The following is a 24,950-nucleotide window of genomic DNA, read 5'->3' as shown; positions in this document are numbered from 1 at the left end:
ATAAGAGCAGAAACCATAATTATACTGCAAAAAAATATTCAAATGGCTCCACGGAAAGCAATTTTCTGTGAAACTTCGCCAGTTGATTGGAAAACGCAATTTAGTACAGAAAAATGTACGGAAATTCACTGGATTAGTCGGAGAAGTCAAGTCTACTGCGCACGACATTATTAGGAGGTTCCGGAATACATTTTGATTAGACTATAAAGGTGGAGAAGACCAAAACAGAATGTAATTCACGGATTCATTCCAAAATACCTTACACAGAGAAAATAAGATTTTTTTAAATGTCGTTTTAAAATGTGATTTTAATACAAAACGTTTTTAAAAAAATTTGAACCATTCAAATTTTAAAACTTACGATTTTAAATAACTATTTAAATACAAAAGTTTTGAAAAATCAAAAAAAACTCTGCAATGCAAAAGCTAAATGGGAAACATAAACGTTTTAAAATTATTTGGTCAAGTAAACATTAGAAAATAAATATTTCCCCATACATATTGTCAAAAGTTGCAATTTAAATTTGAGCATGCTTGAACGAGTTAACTCTATATATTTAACTTGAACTAAAACACTTGCGCGTTGCATGGCGCGATGGCCCAATGCACTATGGGTAATTTGACCACTTTTTTTTGGCCAAAACCCACTTTTAAAAAGTCGTTAGAAATTGGATTTGTCAATCAAAATGTATTACGATAACATGAATGTCAAATGTTATTAACAGAAAAGTTTAACAGTGCGCATCACTGTTAAGTTATCAGCTGTAAAAGCCTGCTAGTGCTTCAACGAGATGGCAGCGCTGGTAATCGCTTATTATGATTAAAAGTTTAAATGATCCAAAAGAGTATAATGAAGCAACGCAGCGCCGTTTTGCTGTTCAATCACAAAATCATGTAACTTTTTTTGTGAGCGTTCCGATGTATTTATTGATTGTGGTGTTCCTAAAATCTTGGGTAAAATCTAACCTCAAAAAACATTAAAATTGGTATTCAATTTTTATTTTTAAATGGAGCTACAAAATGAGTCCAGCTCTGGAACCTTTTTTATCTTGTCGAGTACTCAATTCTCTTTAAACTCAGTAAGTATAAAATTACACTTTTGCGCACTTTCTCCGAAATAAATGTTTTAAGACCTCCATCAAAGCATGAATGATTCACGTATTTTTGTATCGTGAATGTCAGTTACGGTGCAATCTTTGCAAAAACCGGTATGCAACTATATTTGTTATTAAATATTAATTACTTAAAAATAATGTTTCATCATTGTTTCCTTGCAATAACTTTGTTATAAAGGTTTATAGTTTTTTTGTTAGAAATTATAATGGTAATAATTATAAAAATAAAATTGCAATTCAAAAATTAAAAACTTTGATATTAAAAGATTATTAAAAGAAATTTTTAAAATATATTTTTTTTTTCACGTTTAGGAAAAAAAATATTTTTCTTAAAAAAAAGGCGGGCCCACGTCTATTTAAAAAAAAAAATCCTTTAAATATAATATAGTAAAATCGAAAAACCGAATTGTTAATTATTGGGTCGTTTTTAAGTTATTAATTAAAGCCACAAAAAGTGGTCAAATTGAAATAAGGCGCGATTTTTTAGAAAAAAAATTTTTGCCAGCGGCGCTTGTTTTCAATGCCCCCCATACTTTTCTTCTACCACATTACTCATTCCTAAATTATTCCACACCACTGATTACCATATTGCCTCTATGTTACTCGCATTTACAAGTATTTCAATAAAATGTTATATAGGGCGAAGACAAAAATTTTTTTAAATAAAAGTGCAAGCCACATTATTGTTAACTGCGCGCTTAACCTGAATACGACTTCTTTACTTATATAAAGAATCTAAACTAATCGGCCCTGTTCTAGTTTTCACTTCCGAAAGATTCACACGGAATCGAATTTCCCAGACCTGTTCCAGAACTCACTTCCGAAAGAACTGCAAGGATTCAAATATCCCTCGTTGTTACTCGGTTAACTTCCGGAAAATTCACATGGAAACTTTCCGCCAAGCATTTGATAGGCGGTCTTAGATCAGCCAGCATGAAATAATTCACTTCCGAGTGAAAACTGGAACAGGTCGGAATATAAAATTGGAACTCTAAAAAACGGTCAGTAGCAAATTTCACCCAGAAAATCTAAAAAAATCACAATAATTACTGAAATAATAGTTAAATATATTTTTCATAAGGCCCTCAAAAAAAGTGACATAGCGCCTGCGGGCGTTACGGCCGGAAGTCGGTTGGTTCTGTGCTTTTAAGGATTTCCTCAAATAAAGCTTAAAATAAAACAAGCGAGAACGCTATAGTCGGGTTGGTGTCCCGACTATCTAATACCCGTCACTCAGCTTAAGGGAGTGCGAACGTCTGTCCGTCCGTATGATTGCTGAGATCTCGGAAACTATAAAAACTAGAGGATTGGTATTTGGCATGAAGATTCTTGGAGCTCTTACGCAGCGCAAGTTTCAAGAAGGTGACACGCCTCTCTAACGCCCACAATCCCTTATATACGATTTTCAAAATTTAAATATTTCGGAAAAGTAAAAATGCAGTTTTACTGTGTTTATCAATACCTATCAAAATGTATGTGTGTTAAATGTTATGCGTGATCAAAGTTTTCTATAGTCGGGGCACCCGACTATAACGTTCTCTCTTGTTTAGAAAGGAATTTTCTAAAATTGTAAAAAAAAATTCTGAAAAGCAGAAATACTTTTCTAAAATCTAGAAAAATTGCCATCAAATTGAAAAATTTTCCTAAAATTTTGAAAGTACTTTTCTTGAACATCTACTTTTTTTCTTAAAATAAGAAAAATGCATATATATTTATTTTACTATTTTATTTTCTAAACAAGAAAGAGAAAAGAACATAAAAAATTTTAAAAGAAAATTATTAATACTTCCTAAATAAAAAAGGGGGAAAAAACAAAAAAGATAAAAATAACATCACGGCAGTCCATGTGGTGACTAAGCGCACCAGGAGAGTTTGCGAAGGCATTGGCTTGGGAGAGAGAGCAGTGAAAGTGGAAAAGTGCAAATTTCGAAATTTGGAGCTGTTGGGGCCGGTGGGGATAATTGCCTCGCAATGTTTTAGTTGTGTTTCTATTGAAAATACCCGTCGAATGAGGGGTCATATGATAAAATCCGACGCTCCGTTCAAAAGTTATAGCCAAATTAAGATTTTCTTCGCCTTCCCAAAATGAAAATTTAATTCTGTTTGTCAATTTGTCATCACATCGATATAAAAAAATTTTGTTCTACCACTTTTGGAAAAACTCGCTAATTTAGCGGAAAACAGCTATAAACAGCTACTAAATAACTAACTTCTATACTACTAAAGCTACAGACTTGTGCTGCATCTCGTTTGAAAGGTATTTTTAAATGCTATAAAAGCCTTCTATATGCAATTTGTGTAAATGTAATAGTTAAAAAGATATGAACAAAAGAATATTTTTTAAAACTTTTTTTTAAGTTTTTTTTTATTTTTTTCAAAAACGGCTATAACGATTTTCTTTAAAACTTTAAACTGTATAGCCCTTGAGATTCCTTAAATTTGGGTATATAACACATTACTGTAAAAAGTCACGTTTTTTTTTATACGAAAATAGCCACTTTTGCCAGCTCAAACTACTAACGCTCCCTGAGTATTGAATTTTGTGTGAGGGTATCCGAACTGTATTTTAGGGTCATGGAATCAGTAAATTTGCACTTAGGGCCGGTTTCTCGAGTCCCTGTCAAAGTCCCTGATAGCTATCTGTTCGAAAAACTTAAATACCATATAAATACCATATAACTGTAAAAGCAAATCCGCTTTCTCGACTACTTTAATTTATCTGAACGAGAAACAATTACAGAGTGCTGTTAACGCACAGAATTGTGCTGTGAAGCACAAAAAATGGCGTGCTTCGATTATTTCATCAGCTGTTTGGGTATAATTCAAAGGAAAAGTCAGCTGTGATTTCGTTTCTTCTTCATAGTTGGCTTTGGGAAATCAGCTGTCATTCTATAGGAATCTTTTGTTCTACGACTTTTGGAAAAAGCCGCTACTTTAGCGGGAAAAAGCTAAAAATAGCTACATTTCCTTAGTTTGTAAGTTCTACAATACTAAAGGTGCAGACATGTGCTATACTTCGTTTAAAAGGTATTTTGAAATACTTCAACGCCTTTTAAACTTAGTTCGTTAAAATACAATAGTTTAAAAAGTATGATTTATGACCAATTTAAAATTAAATGTTTATATTAGCACCTATGAGAGCAGACGTAAACAAACAAAAACTTCTGATATCAAATAAAAACACCTCTTAACGAGGTAAAAAACTAGTGACGATCGCACCTTCAACGTACAAAAGTTCTGATATCAACTTTTGTGACAAAAAATGATTTTAGATGCGACTAAATAAGTACGCTACCTAAAATGTATTCATTCGGCACGCTACAACAGAAAACTTTCGTGTAGATATTAAAAATTTTTTAAAGCGGGCCAAACGAGTAAATTTTAGGTAGCGTACTTATTTAGTCGCACCTAAAATCATTTTTCGTCACAAATGTTGATATCAGAACTTTTGTACGTTGAAGGTGCAATCGTCACTAGTTTTTTACCTCGTTAAGAGGTGTTTTTATTTGATTATTAATATTTCCTAAACAAAAAAGACAAAAAAAAGGATAAAAACAAGAAAGAAAGCTAGCTTCGGCCAGCCGACGCTTATATACCTTTGCAGATCGTTCCTATTAACTTACAAATCGCAAAAATTTTAAATTTCGTATTTTTTTAATATTATTTATTTATTATTAAGAGTCATGTCCTAAAGTAGAACAGAATACAATAAAAACCAAAAAAGCTAAAATTTATTTCCTATTACTTTCCCATTTATTTTCCGATCGTTCCTATGGCAGCTATATGATATAGTCGTCCGATTTTTTAAATATTTTATTCAAGACTCGGAAATATTTAAAAAATAATATTTCCAAGAGTAGAAGATTTTATTTCAATAAACACCGAAGCTAGAATTTTTTTAACGTTTCCTTTCTATGGGAGCTATAAGATCTAGTTGTCCGATCCGGTTGGTTCCGACTTATATACTACCTGCAATAGAAAGAAGACTTTTGGGAAAGTTTCATCGCGATAGCTTTAAAATTGAGAGACTAGTTTGCGTAGAAACGGACAGACAGACGGACGGACAGACGGACAGACGGACATGGCTAGATCGACTCGTCTAGTGATGCTGATCAAGAATATATATACTTTATGGGGTCGGATACTTCTCCTTCACTGCGTTGCAAACTTCTGACTGAAATCATAATACCCTCGGCAAGGGTATAATCTCTAAAGATTATAAAATGAAAGACCGATTTTTAGGGGGATACGACCACAGCCTAAACCATAAGAGCTAGAGCAGCCAAATTTTTTCACAGTCCGACATGTCCCCCCAGTGGCCCCAAACAGCTCCAATATCCATATTTAGAGCAAAAAATCATTAGATTTACTTAAGCTTAGCTTCTAAAGTGGTTGTACTTTCGAAATTTTGATTTTGCAGAATTTTAGGTATTGAAAGGGCCTAATTAGAAATCTAAAAGAAATTTCGATATCCCCCATAATTTGGGGGCTACATTAAAAATTAACTTTTCGATTTAAAAAATCTAAACCGCTGCTCCGATCGAGATGATTTTTTGGTAAATGGTTATTCTATGGCCCAAATGCTTAAGTTTAATTTTTTAAGTTTTGAACATTTTTTTAAAGTATTTTTAACGAATTTATTTTGATTTCCTAAGTTATTGCGTTGCATTTTGTGGGAGCCCGCCGAGAGAGCGAAACCCAGAGAGCGGATGGCAAGACAGCGACGGCCGAAAGAGCAACAGCCAAGAAATGGGAAGGGTAGTGCTGCAGGGAAAGTGGAGGGGAAAGAGGCAATTTAAGTTAAATTTGTTTTGGATTTTAAAAACTTAAACTCCGATCAAAATGATTTTCGATCAATAGTCAGTCCTGTGGATCAAATGCTTAGGTTTTATTTTTCATTTTGTAGCAGAAGTAAGAACCTTATTTAATTTCCACCATGGAAGAAAATAGAAAATTACTACAAATTCTGTAAGCAAAGCCAAAATGTTTCCAAGTTAAATATTAATCTTAAGATTCGAACTTTTGACCAAATACTTATGTACATATGTACATTTGGATATGTTTTGATTTGCTTATATGTACCCTGTAGTTCGCCGGGACTGGTCCCGAACTAGCGAATTTGCCATACACCGGGGGCTTGGGACTAACTCCCGTTCATACCACCCGCAATGTAAATTTCTATCCACTCTTACCACGGCATGTCCTAGGCGGTGGTCATATGGCGAAGTTCTGCATTACCTTTCGCCACAAAAGGGACCGATAGGTGGTCCCATATTATACCCCTTTTCGCCACAAAAGGGGCCACCTATCGGACCATCTATCGGACCACCTATCGGTCCCTTTTGTGGCGAAAAGGGGTATTAAATGGGACCACCTATCGGTCCCTTTTGTGGCGAAAAGGGGTATGAAATGGGGTTGGTGTTTTCAATACCAAAAAAGCTGAATGCTATGAAACTTCCCAAGAAAAAATTCTTTTAGTTAAATTAATTTATTGTATTATAAGTAGACAATTTTTCTATTTTTATACCCGTTACTCGTAGAGTAAAAGGGTATATTAGATTCGTGCAAAAGTATGTAACAGGTAGAAGGAAGCGTTTCCGACCCTATAAACTATATATATTCTTGATCGGGATCACTAGCCGAGTCGATCTAGCCATGTCCGTCTGTCCGTCTGTCTGTCCGTCTGTCTGTCTGTCTGTCTGTCTGTCTGTATGAACGCTGAGATCTCGGAAACTATAAAAGCTAGAAGATTGACATTTTGCATGCAGATTCTAGGAGTTCCTACGCAGCGCAAGTTTGTTTCAAAAGGGTGCCACGCCCCCTCTAACGCCCACAATCGCTTGTATACGATTTTAAAAATTTCAATATTTTGGAAAAGTAAAAATGCAGTTTTATTGTGTTTATCAATACCTATCGAAATGTAGAAGAAATTTTTTAAATCGGACCATTCGTTAAAAAGTTACGGCGGATCAAAGTTTTTCTCCATCTCTTTCGCACTCCCTTTAGCTGAGTAACGGGTATCTGATAGTCGGGGCACCCGACTATAGCGTTCTCTCTTGTTTAAATTTATATTTATTGAACAAATTCCTCTGCTGACACGTTTTTGTTGAGTTCCTCATTGTTGTTATTATTTGATTTGGATTTATTTTTAAAAAATCGTTTCTTTTGCAATTGAATTGCCTTGGGAATCAATATTTCTGCATTACCAGATTCTGAAACAATATCTAAAAAAAAATAAGATTTTAGTGTTTTAAAATAAAATGAGAACAGAAACTAACTTCGGCAAGCCAAAGTTTTAATACCCTTGCAGCTTTCAGGAATAAAATTGTGACTAGAAAAGCATAAATATAAAATAAGAATAACCAACAGTTAAATGTAGACTTATTTCACGCTTTTGAAACTTGAACCGACAGACAGACGGACATGGTTAAATGGATTTACTTTATAGGTTTGAAAAGGTCTCCATTACTGCGTAACAAACTTCTGGACTAAATTATAATTCCCTCTGCATGGGTTTAAATATATATTTTTAGATTTTGTTATACAAGCCTGTTTACATCAAACCATGTTTTAAGATTTTGTTATACAAGCCTGTTTACATCAAACCATGTTTTAAAAGTGAAAAGCAGAAAAAGACAGAAAGAAATAGGATTAAAGACAGATGGCATTCTAAGTAAATAGATTGAAATTGAATCAAGAACCTAAGTGTATTATAAAAAATACAGTTATAAAAATAACCTACCGTGAAGTGCACCATAGAAATGTGTAAAGGAGTTTACGGCTTTTTTTTCCAGAAAGGCCTTTAACATTAAATCCCACAACAAACTCATCCGTGAGAACCCTCCGCAAGTTTTTTAAACCCCCTTCTGGCAGCAACAACGATCTCATGGCTTTAATCTAAAAAGGAAGAAAATTTCACTAAAATATTTATATCAAAGAAAAAAGACTTACGTAGGAGTCCTTTGCACCACTATTTCTCCTTCTCCTCTTTAACAAATCGACGAATGTGCCTGTTGCTGTTCATGGCTAAATATCACACATTATTAGGTATTTCACTTGCACAACTCATGGTGTTACTCACCTGTTGACGACACTTCAGATCACAACAAAATATAACACTTTAAATGTACAATAAGACAAATTAAATACAATGTTTACAAAATTTGGCGCAAACGTTGGGTTAGTTATGGTAGCGGGGTTGGGTAGTTATGGCAATCCGTTACGATTAATATTGCGACTACCGATATCGTATAATCGATGGCAATAAAAACATTCGCTAATATTATTTTTGTTTAGTTCTATGTATATAAAATTGAGTACTTATATATTTATTTTATATATCTAAGCACCAATAAAATCCGCTTGTTATGGAAGGAAAGAAAACGTTTTGCTACTGAACCACCGCTATTGTTAAAAATATTGCTGCAGCTAAATTGCTCATTATTAAATATAAATAATATAAAAAGAAATAAAATTCTATCATGTATTATTTTATTTTATCTCATTATTAAGTTTTTATTTTATTATTTTAACTTTTTTTAAATTTGTTTTTTATATACACAAAATAAAGTTGTATTCGTTATTAAAATCATTATATACTTGTCAAAAATTTCATTTTACAATTTTTTTAACTCATATAGAAGTGTTCACATAGAAGTGTTCACTCTCCGATAACTCTTTTGCTCTTGTAAAAAATACACACGCCACCTATTGACCCTTAAGGGACCACTGAGTGGTCGATCCCTTTTCTCCCCCGAAAGTGCCACCGGCCCCCTTGAGAACTACAGGGTATCTACTTTCGAATAGAAACATACACACAGAAGAAAAGGGATCGACCACTCAGTGGTCCCTTAAGGGTCAATAGGTGGCGTGTGTATTTTTTACAAGAGCAAAAGAGTTATCGGAGAGTGAACACTTCTATGTGAACACTTCTATATGAGTTAAAAAAATTGTAAAATGAAATTTTTGACAAGTATATAATGATTTTAATAACGAATACAACTTTATTTTGTGTATATAAAAAACAAATTTAAAAAAAGTTAAAATAATAAAATAAAAACTTAATAATGAGATAAAATAAAATAATACATGATAGAATTTTATTTCTTTTTATATTATTTATATTTAATAATGAGCAATTTAGCTGCAGCAATATTTTTAACAATAGCGGTGGTTCAGTAGCAAAACGTTTTCTTTCCTTCCATAACAAGCGGATTTTATTGGTGCTTAGATATATAAAATAAATATATAAGTACTCAATTTTATATACATAGAACTAAACAAAAATAATATTAGCGAATGTTTTTATTGCCATCGATTATACGATATCGGTAGTCGCAATATTAATCGTAACGGATTGCCATAACTACCCAACCCCGCTACCATCACTAACCCAAACTTTGCGCCAAATTTTGTAAACATTGTATTTAATTTGTCTTATTGTACATTTAAAGTGTTATATTTTGTTGTGATCTGAAGTGTCGTCAACAGGTGAGTAACACCATGAGTTGTGCAAGTGAAATACCTAATAATGTGTGATATTTAGCCATGAACAGCAACAGGCACATTCGTCGATTTGTTAAAGAGGAGAAGGAGAAATAGTGGTGCAAAGGACTCCTACGTAAGTCTTTTTTCTTTGATATAAATATTTTAGTGAAATTTTCTTCCTTTTTAGATTAAAGCCATGAGATCGTTGTTGCTGCCAGAAGGGGGTTTAAAAAACTTGCGGAGTGTTCTCACGGATGAGTTTGTTGTGGGATTTAATGTTAAAGGCCTTTCTGGAAAAAAAAGCCGTAAACTCCTTTACACATTTCTATGGTGCACTTCACGGTAGGTTATTTTTATAACTGTATTTTTTATAATACACTTAGGTTCTTGATTCAATTTCAATCTATTTACTTAGAATGCCATCTGTCTTTAATCCTATTTCTTTCTGTCTTTTTCTGCTTTTCACTTTTAAAACATGGTTTGATGTAAACAGGCTTGTATAACAAAATCTTAAAACATGGTTTGATGTAAACAGGCTTGTATAACAAAATCTAAAAATATATATTTAAACCCATGCAGAGGGAATTATAATTTAGTCCAGAAGTTTGTTACGCAGTAATGGAGACCTTTTCAAACCTATAAAGTAAATCCATTTAACCATGTCCGTCTGTCTGTCGGTTCAAGTTTCAAAAGCGTGAAATAAGTCTACATTTAACTGTTGGTTATTCTTATTTTATATTTATGCTTTTCTAGTCACAATTTTATTCCTGAAAGCTGCAAGGGTATTAAAACTTTGGCTTGCCGAAGTTAGTTTCTGTTCTCATTATACCCTTGCAGAGGGTATTATGATTTTAGTCAGAAGTTTGCAACGCAGTGAAGGAGACGTTTCCGACCCCATAAAGTATATATATTCTTGATCAGCATCACTAGACGAGTCGATCTAGCCATGTCCGTCTGTCCGTCCGTCCGTCCGTCCGTCTGTCCGTCCGTTTCTACGCAAACTAGTCTCTCAGTTTTTGAGCTATCGGGATGAAACTTTCCCAAAAGTCTTTATTCTATTGCAGGTAGTATATATGTCGGAACCGACCGGATCGGACAACTATATCTTATAGCTCCCATAGGAAGGATCGGAAAAGAAAACGTTTAAAAAATTCTAGCTTCGGTGTTTTTTGAATTATTACCTTCTACTTTTGGGGATGTTATTTTTTAAATATTTGTGAATTTCGAATTAAATATTTAAAAAATCGGACTAATATATCATATAGCTGCCATAGGAACGATCGGAAAATTAATGGAAAAGTAATAGGAAATAAATTCTAGCTTCCTTGGTTTTTATTGTATTATCTTCTACTCTAGGACATGACTCTTTTTAAATATTTCCGAATTTCAATTTTAATTTGATTAAAATCGGACGACTTTATCATATAGCTGCCATAGGAACGATCGGAAAATTAATGAGATTAATGAAATTAATTGAACATTTTTGCGATTTGTTAATTAATAGGAATGATCTGCAAGGGTATTTAAGCTTCGGCTGGCCGAAGCTAGCTTCCTTACTTGTTTTATTTAAAACACTAAAATCTTATTTTTTTTAGATATTGTTTCAGAATCTGGTAATGCAGAAATATTGATTCCCAAGGCAATTCAATTGCAAAAGAAACGATTTTTTAAAAATAAATCCAAATCAAATAATAACAACAATGAGGAACTCAACAAAAACGTGTCAGCAGAGGAATTTGTTCAATAAATATAAATTTAAAAAATAGAAAAATTGTCTACTTATAATACAATAAATTAATTTAACAAAAAGAATTTTTTCTTTCGAAGTTTCATAGCATTCAGCTTTTTTGGTATTGAAAACACCAACCCCATTTCATACCCCTTTTCGCCACAAAAGGGACCGATAGGTGGTCCCATTTAATACCCCTTTTCGCCACAAAAGGGACCGATAGGTGGTCCGATAGATGGTCCGATAGGTGGCCCCTTTTGTGGCGAAAAGGGGTATAATATGGGACCACCTATCGGTCCCTTTTGTGGCGAAAGGTAATGCAGAACTTCGCCATATGACCACCGCCTAGGACATGCCGTGGTAAGAGTGGATAGAAATTTACATTGCGGGTGGTATGAACGGGAGTTAGTCCCAAGCCCCCGGTGTATGGCAATTTCGCTAGTTCGGGACCAGTCCCGGCGAACTACAGGGTAATGTGCTTAAATACAAATAAAATAATTTATTTCCTTTCAGCCAATGCAAAATTGGAAGAGTTTAAAATTAATAATTACACAGGCCGAAAAAATGTGACATGGGTCGGTGTCCAGGCCTGCCACCATTTTATTTCGATAAATGAGGCTTTTCTAAGCATAAGTCGCCACTACGCCTATAGTCCATCAGCTCTGGTATTTGCGGTATCTTTAAATTAAGAAAATCACAAATTTTCTTCGTCTTTTGGGATATATCTTCAAAAGCAGTTAACCAATTTCGGTAATCTTTTCGGAATTATATAGTTACATGTCTCTTTTATACGGTCGTTTTGGAAAATTCAATCTAACTGAACCACAAGAGAAGGTGGGCGCATTTAAAATTTGAAAGTCACAGCAAAGTTTAAAAATCTTCATTTGTGAACAGCGTTTAAAAATTAAATAAAAATATTTTCTTCTACAATGCATTTTTGATCCAAAGACACCTTATGTCCCTAATTTTTAGGACACTCATCAGGTTTTTGTGTATTGTTTTGGAATTTTGAAAATTATTTTTCTTACTTCCTTCACAGTGACAATTCACAAACAGTGCCCAAACCTGTCACAATTTTAAATATCATAATTCTAAACGATCTAAGTAGTTTTGCTTTGAGTATAAGCACATGAGCGTAGCCTACTAATCTTTGGGGGCTGAAATGCTTGAAGTGTAATCCCCCTCCAGCTTTTAGCTTACGCCCATGTATAAATATTTTTAAAGCAAGGGTCACTTGTGCTCAAAAATAGTTATGAGTTACGTAAAATAGTAACAGGTTTGGGCACTGTTTGTGAATTGTCACTGTGAAGGAAGTAAGAAAAACAATTTTGAAAATTCCAAAACAATACACAAAAACCTGATGAGTGTCCTAAAAATTAGGGACATAAGGTGTCTTTGGATCAAAAATGCATTGTAGAAGAAAATATTTTTATTTAATTTTTAAACGCTGTTCACAAATGAAGATTTTTAAACTTTGCTGTGACTTTCAAATTTTAAATGCGCCCACCTTCTCTTGTGGTTCAGTTAGATTGAATTTTCCAAAACGACCGTATAAAAGAGACATGTAACTATATAATTCCGAAAAGATTACCAAAATTGGTTAACCGCTTTTGAAGATATATCCCAAAAGACGAAGAAAATTTGTGATTTTCTTAAATTAAAGATACCGCAAATACCAGAGCTGATGGACTATAGGCGTAGTGGCGACTTATGCTTAGAAAAGCCTCATTTATCGAAATAAAATGGTGGCAGGCCTGGACATCGACCCATGTCACATTTTGTCGGCCTGTGTTATCAATCAAATGTGGAATCGGAAAATAATAAGTTACTTCGCTACTTTTTAAACTTGTAAACTTGCGCGCAAATTAAAATTGCATTGATAACATTGTAACTGATAGAAGGTATAAAAATGCACTTCTTTTACTTAGATCACATTCATTTATTATATACAGTGATGAACTTAATTCTTGGCACACTTGGCATCTTGGACTTTAGGTTCATTTTTCTCCGACTAATATATGAATAAAAAAATTAAACAAAATTTGTTTATATAAAGGCCTCATTTTACTGTTTAAATAATTTGGTTTCATATTTATATCTCTTAAGACTAATTTTTTAAAACTCAAAAACGAAAAAATGAGCCTATTCTGCCCGAACAAAATTCTTGGCACACTTGTGTTGTATTTTACTATTTCGCTAAAACTTAACCGATTTGACTTATTTTTTTTGCTAAGTCCGCTTTGGCTTAGTTGTCTAGATGGCATAATGTTAAATTTGTATCCTTAAATCGTTAAAATAACTTAATTTTAACGAAAAACGGTTATATAAAAGTATGTTAAATGCCAATACCCATATCTGTACGAAAAATAATATTTTAAGGGCTGGATCAGGGTCAATCATATGCTAATATTAGGAAATATGTGTCCAGAAGTTGTTTTTACCATTCGGATCCTTTTACGGCGTTTTAAAGGACTCTCACTGTGCCAAAATGCAAGGCACATAGCCCGACCCATGGGTTTTAGAGGCCAGGGAAGCGAAAAAAAGGGAGCTATAAGATATAGTTGTCCGATCCGGTCGGTTCCGACTTATATACTACCTGCAATAGAAAGAAGACTTTTGGGAAAGTTTCAAGCCGATACACAGTGGGGCGAAAAAGCCAAAAGTCTGCCTTAAATCAGCGGAGCCCTATAGCGAATATCTTTTGATGAGGCATTCTTAAAGGCAATTAAATATGTAAAAAAACATCATAAGGTGAATTTTTTTAGTGCAATTTTTTTGTTGTAGAAAATTTGTAAGAAAATAAAAATTGTTTTTTTAAAAAAAAAATATAAATAAATTAGTTATAGGGTGCTAAGTTTCCCAATATTTTTTTTTAATTTAACTTGATTTTAAAAAAAAAAAATTATTCAAATCGGTCAACTATAACTTATAGCTGCCATATAAACGCTTAGTACAAAAGGGAATATATCGGTTCTATTTCATATTTTTTATGTAAATTTGGATTAAGTCATTATTTATCAATTTACGTCAATGTTTAGATTTTTTTTAAATTGGTTTGAAATTTCTTAATTCTTATTCTTGTAATTTCTGTCAAGAAAATATTGCATAATTTAAAAAAAATGGGTATAAATCACGTTTTTGATTATATTTCGATAACATATTCCGTTTGTATTTATATTTTCAACAAAATAAAACAAATTTAAATTATAATTTCAATTTTTTATTCATATTCATCTTCATCGCTACTGTCAGAGCAGTCAAAAATCGTCGAATATTTATTTTTAGGACAGGGAAGACTTTTTATAAGAGCTAAAGCCAACTCTGGCATTTTTGAGTTTTTGAGGAGTTTTGAAATAACTGGAAATAATAGGATCCGAGTTTACACGCATTCTATTGAAAACATCCTGGTTTGATTTTTCGCGACTAGCTTTTCTGGAATTGTGTTCTCGGAAATGCTTAAAATCCTTGTTTCGAGCTTCCTGTGCTTCCTCAGTTAATTGGCCAATAGGTAGCAAAGCGTGGCTTATTATTTCCGGATCATGAATGAAAAATTTGTTGGAGGCATATTATACCACGGATATAGCTTCACAAAATGTCTAGCCGTTTTATAGCGAATTCTCTCAATTTTTCTATTTCAATTTCTTCATTGGATGAAACTACGATCAAAATGGTGTGCATTTCTTTTATTAAATCCACATCTAAGTGTGTAATTTCTGCAGAATTCTCAGCATTTTTAAAAAATCTCCGAGCAGTATTACCATCATTCGAACTTCCAAATCCAGGCTTCGGAATATCGACTAGTAAGCCCAGTTAGTTTTAAATTCGTTTTGAATACGGGTTTTATTATTGTCAACAGTATCTTTGTCCTCGACCGACCTTGCTTGCCATTTTTTAATGGGTAATTTATAAGATACATGTAAAAGACATTCAAAAAAGCGTATCCATCCACTTCTAAAACATCACAATAGCTCTAAAACACGAATACAGCACATTAGTAAGAATATATTTAAAGCCACGAACACAATATAAATACCTCCGGCTTCACTTTCCATTATAATTGGATTTAAATTTGATAATACAAAATAATTGGACAGCTTGCCGCGAAAGAAAAACAAAAGTAATTGGAAACAGCTGACTAGTAATACAACTAGGGATTCATGCTGTAAGTGCGCGCGGAGAACCCAGGGCTGGCAACTATTCAAATTACGTAAATTTCTTGCTAACTTTAACCGCGGTTTTCTCAGAAGAGGCACAAAAGGGCAGCCCAAAAAAATTGGGTTTTTTTGGATATTCTTGGACGTAAAGTAGTGTTACACCCTAGATCCCCCTTTAATTCTTTTTTAAAAAAAAAGTTTAGATATTTAACTACATTTTCTGAAAAAATTAGCCTGCCCTTTTGTGCCTCTTCTGACCACAATTTTTTTGGACCACTTTTAAAAAATTAAAAAAAAATAGTAATTATGTATCTAAAATTTTTATTTTTTTTTAAATATTTTAAGAATTGGTTGCTCTTAAAATTTCAATCGTTACATATACAACCTAAGCCCTTGGGCGCTTTCAGAAAAATTTCAAAGATGTGTAAAAATACCTTTTTTTTTTGTTGGCTAAAATTATATTTCGAAAAATAAACTTTAAAAATCTGTAGTGGGAGAACCATTCATCACAGATCACTCTTTCCTTTTGATTTGTATAGAGAATTCAATTGTTTTTAAAGTTGCATTTCAACATTTTGGAAAATCTTAAAAAAAAAAAAAACATTTTGGCAGGCTTTTTGTTCTAGGAGCCCCACTGTGCGATAGCTTTAAAACTGAGAGACTAGTTTGCGTAGAAACGGACAGACAGACGGCCAGACGGAATATATATACTTTATGGGGTCGAAAACGTCTCCTTCACTGCGTTGCAAACTTCTGACTGAAATCATAATACCCTCTGCAAGGGTATAAAGATAAAAATATAATTATTAATATTTATATTAAGTATCACTATGGACGGCAGTCCATGTAGTGACGAAGCGCACAAGGAGAGTGTGCGAAGGCGACTACTATTATATAGCCGCAAAATTGAAAATCTGCTGTGATAGTCCGATCGTGATGAGTAATACACCAAATTAAAGGTATTGCTAAAACTTAAAGGATTGCATACCAAGACTTTAATAAAATAAATTGGCTTGGAGAGAGAGCGGTGAAAGTTATCCGTTCACAAGTTATAGCCAAAAGATTTTCTTCTTCTTCCCAAAATGAAAATTTAATTCTGTTTGACAGTTTGTCTGTGTGTCCCAAAACATGGTTTTAAAGTCCTGGAAATTTTATAAGGTGTTAAATACTTGTTTAGAGGAGGCATTAATTTATGCCACCTTTTTTGCGAATATTTTAACGAAAGAGAATTATGCGTGTGTCAGAACGGTGCCAAAAGAAAAAGCCGAGAATTTGTTCGATTTTAAATGCGTTTATTGTGGTAGCGAGAGCGAACGAACTGCTTCGTACCAGCGATCAAAAGCGAATGTAAAGGATGAGAGTGCGTAGGTCCGAGAGAGCAGCGAGCGCAGTCGCTTATCTCGGCTTGTCTTATGCAAAATAGATAAACTTTGGTTTACATTGTTGTTGTCAGTGATGCTGACCAAATGGCAAACAATAAATGGGTTTTTAAATGATTTTAAATTGATTTCTGCGGCTGCTCCCGACATGCTCCCCCCGTTGGAAGAGTCATGCTTCCAAGTGAAGTGGTTTCTAGGGGCAGTACCGCAAGCTTCCTCATTGCCCGCTTGCACAGTCCAGAGTCGGTTCGGATGACTGCAACTCGTTCGACGCCATCCTCTCCGGTGACGGTGCTCTCAACTCTGCCGAGGCGCCACCGCAAAGGGGGTATGTTGTCCTCCTTGATGAGGACCATGCTGCCTGCCGGTACGTTGCTCACAGGAAGGCGCCATTTGGTCCGCTCCTGCAGCAGCGAAAGGTAGTCGGAGCTCCATTTGCGCCAGAAGGTTTGCTGCATTTGGCATACGCGCTGCCACCGGCTCAAGCGATCGATGTTCAGATGGGTGACATCAGGCTCATCCATTGCGGTGAATGTAGATCCAATGAGAAAGTGTGCAGGAGTAAGAGCACTAATGTCATCTGGGTTTTCTGAAATGGGACAAAGCGGTCGTGAGTTTAAAATTGCGGAAATTTCACAAACTAAAGTGCGCAGTTCATGAAATGTGAGAATTGATTTTCCAACAACACGGACGAAATGATATTTTGCGGATTTGACCGCGGCTTCCCACAGGCCACCGAAGTGCGGGGAACGAGGTGGGATGAAATTCCAACGGATCTCCATCGACGTAAGGGAATTCCATAGCTCAATGTTTTGAGGATCGCTCAGAAACAGCTGCCGAAGCTCAGTTAGCTCGTTTTTGGCTCCCACGAAGTTCGTTGCGTTGTCTGACCAAATCGTTTGAGGCTTTCCCCTCAGGCTTACAAATCGCTTCAGGGCTGCTATGAACGATTGCGTTGAAAGGTCTTCGACAACTTCCAAGTGTGTAGCCTTGCTGACGAAGCAAACGAATATGGCTATGTAGCACTTCGTAGGGGGCCTGTTTCTGACCTCTGACTTCGAATAAAAGGGGCCACAAAAGTCCACTCCAGAGATGGCGAATGGGCGGTTCGGCTGCACTCGGTCCTCCGGGAGCGGCGCCATGATGTGTTCGACTAGCTTGGGCTTTAATCTGAAACATTGAATGCACTTGTTGATGACAGCAGAAACCGTTTTTCGCCCTCCAATGGGCCAGAATCTCTGTCGTAAAGCGGCTAACAAGCTCTGTGCTCCTGCATGAAGGAACTTGCGATGAAAATGATCAATGATAGCTGAGGTTATATGATGAGACTTGGGAAGAATCATAGGGTGCTTGGCATCGAAGTCCAGCTGCGAATTTTGAAGTCGTCCGCCGACGCGCATTAGACCTCCTGCATCTATAAATGGGTTTAAGGACAGAAGTTTGCTCCTCGGCGACAGCTTCATCTTCAAGGTTAGTGCCTTGTGGTCCTCGGCAAAGTGCACGCGCTGAATCCCTTTAATGAGTATATGAGTCCCACCTTTGATTTCCTCGACTGTAAGCTCTCCTTTATGCCGTACTCGATCCTTGCTGACCCTTTGAAGGAACCGATATACGTATGCGAAGACTCTCTGCATTCTCCCAAACGAGTTTCCAAACTTGCAACTGTGTGAGATGTCCATTTCCTGTGACAGCACCAATGCGCTGCGTCTACGCTCAGGAAGTTCCATGACAGGGGGCGAGTGAGGGGGCCATGTAGAAGAATCAGTGAGTAAGAACTGCGGTCCTTCACTCCAAAGTTTTGATCCCACCAGCTCAATAGGGGTACATCCTCGAGATAAGATGTCCGCCGGATTCTGCCGTGACGGTACGTGCCTCCAAGTCATTCCCTTAGTTCTCTCCTGTATCTGCGAAATCCTGTTCGAAACGAAAATGTTAAAATCTGATGGAGGTTGTCGGATCCAAGACAAAACTATTGTCGAATCTGACCAACAATGAAAAGTGCAAGATCGAGGTGCAATTTGTGCCACTTGAGAGACAAGCTCGGAGAGTAAAAGAGCGGCAGATAACTCTAGCTTCGGAATCGTGAGGGTCTTCAAGGGTGCGACTCTTGATTTTGAGCAAAGTAGGTTCGACGAAACGATACCTTGGTTCTCTGATCGAACATAAATGCAAGCTCCGTAAGCTGCCATGCTTGCATCGCAAAATCCATGTATTTCGCACGATGAGTTATGCTGTAGAACAAAGCGTGGAAACTTCAAGCAAGCAACTGTGGCGATCTGCGACATGTGCTCCAACCAAGCGGCATGTAAAGATTGAGGCAGGGATTCATCCCAGTCGAGCTTATCCTTCCATAAGACCTGCATGAAAATTTTAAGTTTGGTTATGATTGGGGCTATTAGTCCAAGGGGATCGTAAAACTTAGCGATAGCCGACAGGATGCTGCGCTTGGTTGCGGGTTTTTCTGTCCATTCGTTTGAGAAGCTGAAAAGCAAGCTATCCGATAGCGTGTCCCAAGATAAACCTAACGCTTTTGTAACGTCGGTTCCGTCGTGGAACTTTAAAGTTTTCTCCCGATCCGAGTCATCCACTCCTTTTAGCGCCGCAGGTTCATTGGAACACCATTTGCGAATTGGAAAATGTCCTCTTTCCAGGAGCGCCTTGATTTGTTGACGAATTTCAACGACTTCCTCAATGGTGTCTCCTCCTGCGATTAGATCATCCACGTAGAAGTTTGTGCGTATGATTTTAGCTGCTACTGGAAATTCCGCTTCTTCATCGTAGGATAGCTGCTGCATTGCACGAATTGCCAAAAAAGCAGCAGGCTTCGTGCCATAGGTTACGGTGTCAAGCGAGTAAACTTGAACCTCGTCTTCTGGCCGATCGCGCCATAAAATACATTGCAGAAACTGATGGGGATGCGTAACCCGAACGCAGCGATACATTTTGCAAATATCCCCACACAAAGCAACCTTGAAAAATCGAAAACGAAGCAGGGTAGTGAAGATTTTTGGCTGAATGGAAGGACCAGCGTACAACAAATCGTTCAACGAATATCCCGAAGTGGACTTCGCTGAGCCGTCGAAAACAACTCGCAGCTTTGTTGTTGTACTTTCTAATTTTTGGACGCAGTGGTGGGGTAGGTAATACTGATAAGCTGCAGCATTTTTAGTTGTTAGAGACATGTGGCCAAGGTTCAGGTACTCCTCTATAAAGGCTTTATACTGCGACTTCAGCTCTAAATTTCTAGCTAATTTGGTCTCGAGTGCTTTAAAACGAAGAAGTGCACGATCATATGAATCTCCTAGAGCATCGAAACTAGTTTTGGCAGGAAGTAGTACCGAATATTGGCCAGATTCAAGCCGAGTGTATTCCTGCTGAAATAGCTGCTCGCATAGAGCTTCTTCTTTCGAAATGGTTTTTGTAGAATCTGCGCAATTGTCGATTTCCCAAAATCTCTTTAGTATCTCAGAGATCGACTCCGACTCCGAATGAGTTCTGGCCTCTTGAGATAAGGAAACTAAAGATGAGCGAACGGAAGGTCCTACTGTTAGACACCCTGAGACGATCCAGCCAAGTCTGGTTTTCTGCAGAGTGGGTAAATTGCTGCCTAATCGAATTTGTCCAATACAAAGCAGCTCGAAGAATATGCTTGCTCCAAGAAGCAAGTCGATGCGTTGACTTTTGTAGAAGAGCGGGTCGGCGAGCTCGAGATTTTCCGGTATTTTCCATTCAGACGCGTTGAGATCGAAATGCGGGTGGTAATCGGTGATTGACTGGGTGACAGCAGCAGAGAGCGAAGTGCTATACTTTGCGTTACTCGACTGGGCGAAAATATGAACCGATTTATCCGAAGCGAGCGAGGACTCACCGATTCCTGATATGGAGATGAATGAACGATGGATCTTGAGCTGAAGCTGATTGGCGAAACGAGATGTGACGAAGTTGATTTGAGAAGCCGAATCGAGCAGGGCCCTGCATGGCACGAACACGCCAGAGCGATTTTTTACGTAGACTATGGCGGTAGCAAGGAAGACGTATTCGGGTCTAGTTGACGATGAAGCTAAAGGCGGTGTATTGGACAAGGCTACAGAGACGTGAGATGATCCTTGCGGAAGTATTTCTGGAACAGGCTGGGACAGGGTTGCAACGGGATTTGTTTCCAAATGAAGAAGACTATGATGCCTCTGGTGGCAGTGTCTACAGTTGCCAGACTTGCATTGCTGTAGGCTGTGCCCTTTTCGTAGGCAGTTGAGACAAAGATGTAGCCTTTTTGACTCTCTATACCGCTGATTGGGGTTCAAACCTAAGAACTGTGGGCATTTTGTCAAATAATGTTCCCTAGACTCGCACAGGGTACATGATGGCATAGCTGATGATAAAGCAACGAGGGTGCTACGACCAAATGTGTTAGCTACTTTTCCAACCTGTTTGCTAGGTGCTTGGTTTACCATAGCGTATTCCAAAAACGATGAGAAACGATGAGAATTTATCCCAACTTGGCAGCTCCTTGGAAGGTAATCCTTCTTCCCACCTCTCCTGGTTCTGAATGTCCAGTTTCGAAGCGATGAGATGAATTAAGAGGCCGTCATAGATCTCCTGCGTAGAGGCCATAGTAGCCAGGGCGCGCAAATGAGAATTTGCCTTGTCGCTTAGCTGCCGCAGACTACTTGCGGATCCCTTTTCCACCCCTGGGAGCTTGAATAAAGATCGAACATGTGCCTGAAAGTGCAATAATTTATTATCAAATCTCGACGTTAACAATTCCAAAGCCCTGTCGTAATTATTTTCCGTAGGCTCCAGCGAGCGAATTGCGTCCAGTGCAATGCCGTCCAAACATGCGCGAAGATGCTGAAATTTTTCCACCTTTGTTAGATCTTCGTTCTTTCCCACTACGGTGTTGAACATGGCGTAGAAATCCGGCCAATCGATGTATGCTCCGCCAAATCGCGGAAGTTGAAATTCCGGTAGCCTGGTGGGCCGCGAATTGCACTTGAAGGCGGCTGCGTGTCCACCGAGGATGCCATGCAACTCAGTTGAATTTGCCAACGACTTTCTCTTCTCACTATTGAGATGGCGGCAGATTTTTCCTTTCGTCTCACAATATGCCGTGGTAAAGGTTAAGCGCGCATCTGACTCCAGCTCCTCAATTACAAGCTGTTCGAGGTTAAGCTGAGAGCTGTCGAAGTCAGAGTACATGCGCTCGATTAAATCCAGCCGCACCTGCAACTCACTTTCGTCGAACTTGGCCAACTGATCCTCTGTCAAAAATAAATTTAAGGCCGCCAGCTGGCGTACCAGAGAATCTGCCTTTGCCCGATAAAACTCCTCACCGTTTGGTGCGTGAGGCGCGAGCTCAGGCTTTTTCGTATGTTTGGCTGGCATTTTTAATTTTTACTTTCCGCTTATAGGGTATACGAAAGTCACCGCACGAAATTTCGCTGCACCTGCACTTGTGCCAGCGAAAAAACCAAAGAACGAATTTGAGGGTAAGGACGGAGCCGAAAACAACGGGCAACGACCTTTGCCTGGCGAGCGAAGTTGTGTAACACTTTCCGTTATGCAAAAAGTTTAGACTGTACAGCAGCCGATTCTAACTGTACAATGTATGTATGTCGGTATATGCGAATACCGTGCAAAGCGATGCGAAAAGAGTTTGTGTGTTTGTGCCCTGCAGCGACACATGCAAAGGGCGCGTAGAATTATTAAAACGATATTTAATAATTGCTTAACTTTGACACACGTTCACGATCACGTCGGGGTCACCAATGTTTAGAGGAGGCATTAATTTATGCCACCTTTTTTGCGAATATTTTAACGAAAGAGAATTATGCGTGTGTCAGAACGGTGCCAAAAGAAAAAGCCGAGAATTTGTTCGATTTTAAATGCGTTTATTGTGGTAGCGAGAGCGAACGAACTGCTTCGTACCAGCGATCAAAAGCGAATGTAAAGGATGAGAGTGCGTAGGTCCGAGAGAGCAGCGAGCGCAGTCGCTTATCTCGGCTTGTCTTATGCAAAATAGATAAACTTTGGTTTACATTGTTGTTGTCAGTGATGCTGACCAAATGGCAAACAATAAATGGGTTTTTAAATGATTTTAAATTGATTTCTGCGGCTGCTCCCGACAATACTGTTTCCACTTTTGGAAAAACTCGCTAGTTTAGCGACTTGCATTATCACTATGGACGGCAGTCCATGTAGTGACGAAGCGCACCAGGAGAGTGTGCGAAGGCGACTACTATTACATAGCCGCAAAATTGAAAATCTGCTGTGATAGTCCGATCGTAATGAGTAATGCACCAATCAAAAGGTATTGCAAAAACTTAAAGGATTGCATACCAAGACTTTAAGAAAATCAATTGGCTTGGGAGAGAGAGCGGTGAAAGTGAAAAAGTGAAAATTTCGAAATTTGGAGCTGTTGGGGCCGGTGGGGATAAATGCCCCCTCGCAATGTTTTAGTTGTGTTCCTATTGAAAATACCCGTCGAATGAGGGGTTATATGATAAAATCCGACGCTCCGTTCAAAAGTTATAGCCAAAATAAGATTTTCTTCGTCTTCCCAAAATGAAAATTTGATTCTGTTTGTCAGTTTGTCAGTTTGTCCAAAACATGTTTTTGAAGTTTTGGAAATTTGATATGACGTTCATCACATCGATATAAAAAACTTTTGTTCTACCACTTTTGGAAAAACTCGCTAGTTTGGCGGGAAAACAGCTATAAATAGCTAAAATTCGGAAAACCGTAACTACTATACTACTAAAGCTACAGACTTGTGCTGCATCTCGTTTGAAAGGTATTTTTAAATGCTATAAACGCCTTCTATATGCAATTTGTGTAAATGTAATAGTTAAAAAGATATGAGCAAAAGACAATTTTTTCAAACTTTTTTTTTAGCTTTTTTTTATTTTTCTCAAAAACGGCTCTAACGATTTTCTTTAAAACTTTAAACTGTATAGCCCCTGAGATTCCTTAAATTTTGGTATATAACACATTACTGTAAAAAGTCACGTTTAAAAGTTATTTTTATACGAAAATAGCCACTGTTGCCAGCTCGAACAATTAACGCTCCCTGAGTATTGAATTTTGTGGGAGGGTATCCGAACTGTATTTTAGGGTCATGGAATCAGTAAATTTGCACTTAAGAGTTCCATATAGGAATCTTTTGTTCTACGACTTTTGGAAAAAGCCGCTACTTTAGCGGGAAAAAGCTAAATATAGCTAAATTTCGTTAGTTTGTAAGTTCTACACTACTAAAGGTACAGACATGTGCTATACCTCGTTTAAAAGGTATTTTGAAATACTTCAACGCCTTTTTATCTTAATTCATTAAAATGCAACAGTTTAAAAATTATGATTGACCAATTTAAATTTAAATGTTTATATTAGCATCTAGGAGAGCAAAAGTAAACAAACAAAAACTTCTGATATCAAATAAAAACACCTCTTAACGAGGTAAAAACCTAGTGACGATCGCACCTTCAACGTACAAAAGTTCTGATATCAACTTTTGTGACGAAAAATTATATAGATACCCGACATATAACAACTGAACAGAGGGTAAATGATCGGCCATGGCAAACCAGTCATAATTTCTGGAGAGATCCTTTAATTTTGTGCGGAGACCTAATAATGGTAATTACTCTCATTATTATTCCTGGTCTTACATTCATATCTAAATTATTTTTGATATTTTTAGAATACAGACAAGAAATGGATATCTAAGTACTGCATTCGGCCAAGCAAAACCCGGGAATGCTTCAGGCATTAAAAATTTGCAGTTCAAATGCTTCGATTGTAAATATTATTAATAAATACACAAACAAATATTACAAAAAACATGATTTTTATTGTGGAAAATCAGATACTGCAAAGCAGTGCAAAACCAAAACTGCGAGGGTCTGGAAAAACCAAAACTGGGAGGGTGTAAAAAAGCAGATATTGCAAGTGGAGGAAAACCATAACTGGGTACGTGTGGAAAATCTATAATGCGGGAAGTCGAAAAACCAGTGGATATTGGCCTGCATTCTACTGCCAGAGATCCAGATAGAAACCTCATTTCCCCCTAACTTTTTGTGTCACCCTCGTGTAT

General features: G+C 36.9%; 2 protein-coding genes and 1 long non-coding RNA gene across 4 annotated transcripts in view; 1 reads left to right on the top strand and 2 right to left on the bottom strand.

Annotated features, from left to right (window-relative positions):
• Positions 1–24,950, bottom strand: part of Gp210 (nucleoporin 210) — a 268,597-nt gene that overhangs the window by 20,120 nt on the left and 223,527 nt on the right. The gene's annotated exons all lie outside the window — the stretch shown is intronic.
• Positions 9,471–11,414, top strand: LOC138912382 (uncharacterized). 2 transcript variants are annotated; one of them, XR_011417908.1, is made up of 5 exons: positions 9,471–9,605; positions 9,661–9,735; positions 9,790–9,944; positions 10,096–10,408; positions 11,198–11,414. It is a non-coding gene; the product is annotated as an uncharacterized lncRNA (long non-coding RNA). The 2 variants fall into 2 exon arrangements; XR_011417907.1 differs by lacking the exon at positions 10,096–10,408.
• Positions 16,984–22,246, bottom strand: LOC138912204 (uncharacterized). Its single transcript, XM_070212074.1, has 4 exons — positions 21,313–22,246; positions 20,733–21,098; positions 19,085–20,129; positions 16,984–18,778 (listed from the first exon to the last, which is right to left on the bottom strand). Exons 1-4 carry the CDS (start codon positions 22,244–22,246, stop codon positions 16,984–16,986), a joined length of 4,140 nt encoding a protein of 1,379 aa, XP_070068175.1.

This window comes from Drosophila takahashii, chromosome 2R, assembly GCF_030179915.1.
Source record: "Drosophila takahashii strain IR98-3 E-12201 chromosome 2R, DtakHiC1v2, whole genome shotgun sequence".
Classification (NCBI taxonomy): Eukaryota; Metazoa; Arthropoda; class Insecta; order Diptera; family Drosophilidae; genus Drosophila; species Drosophila takahashii.
Note: the sequence above shows the minus strand (reverse complement) of the source record. Positions and strands in the feature narration are given on the sequence as shown.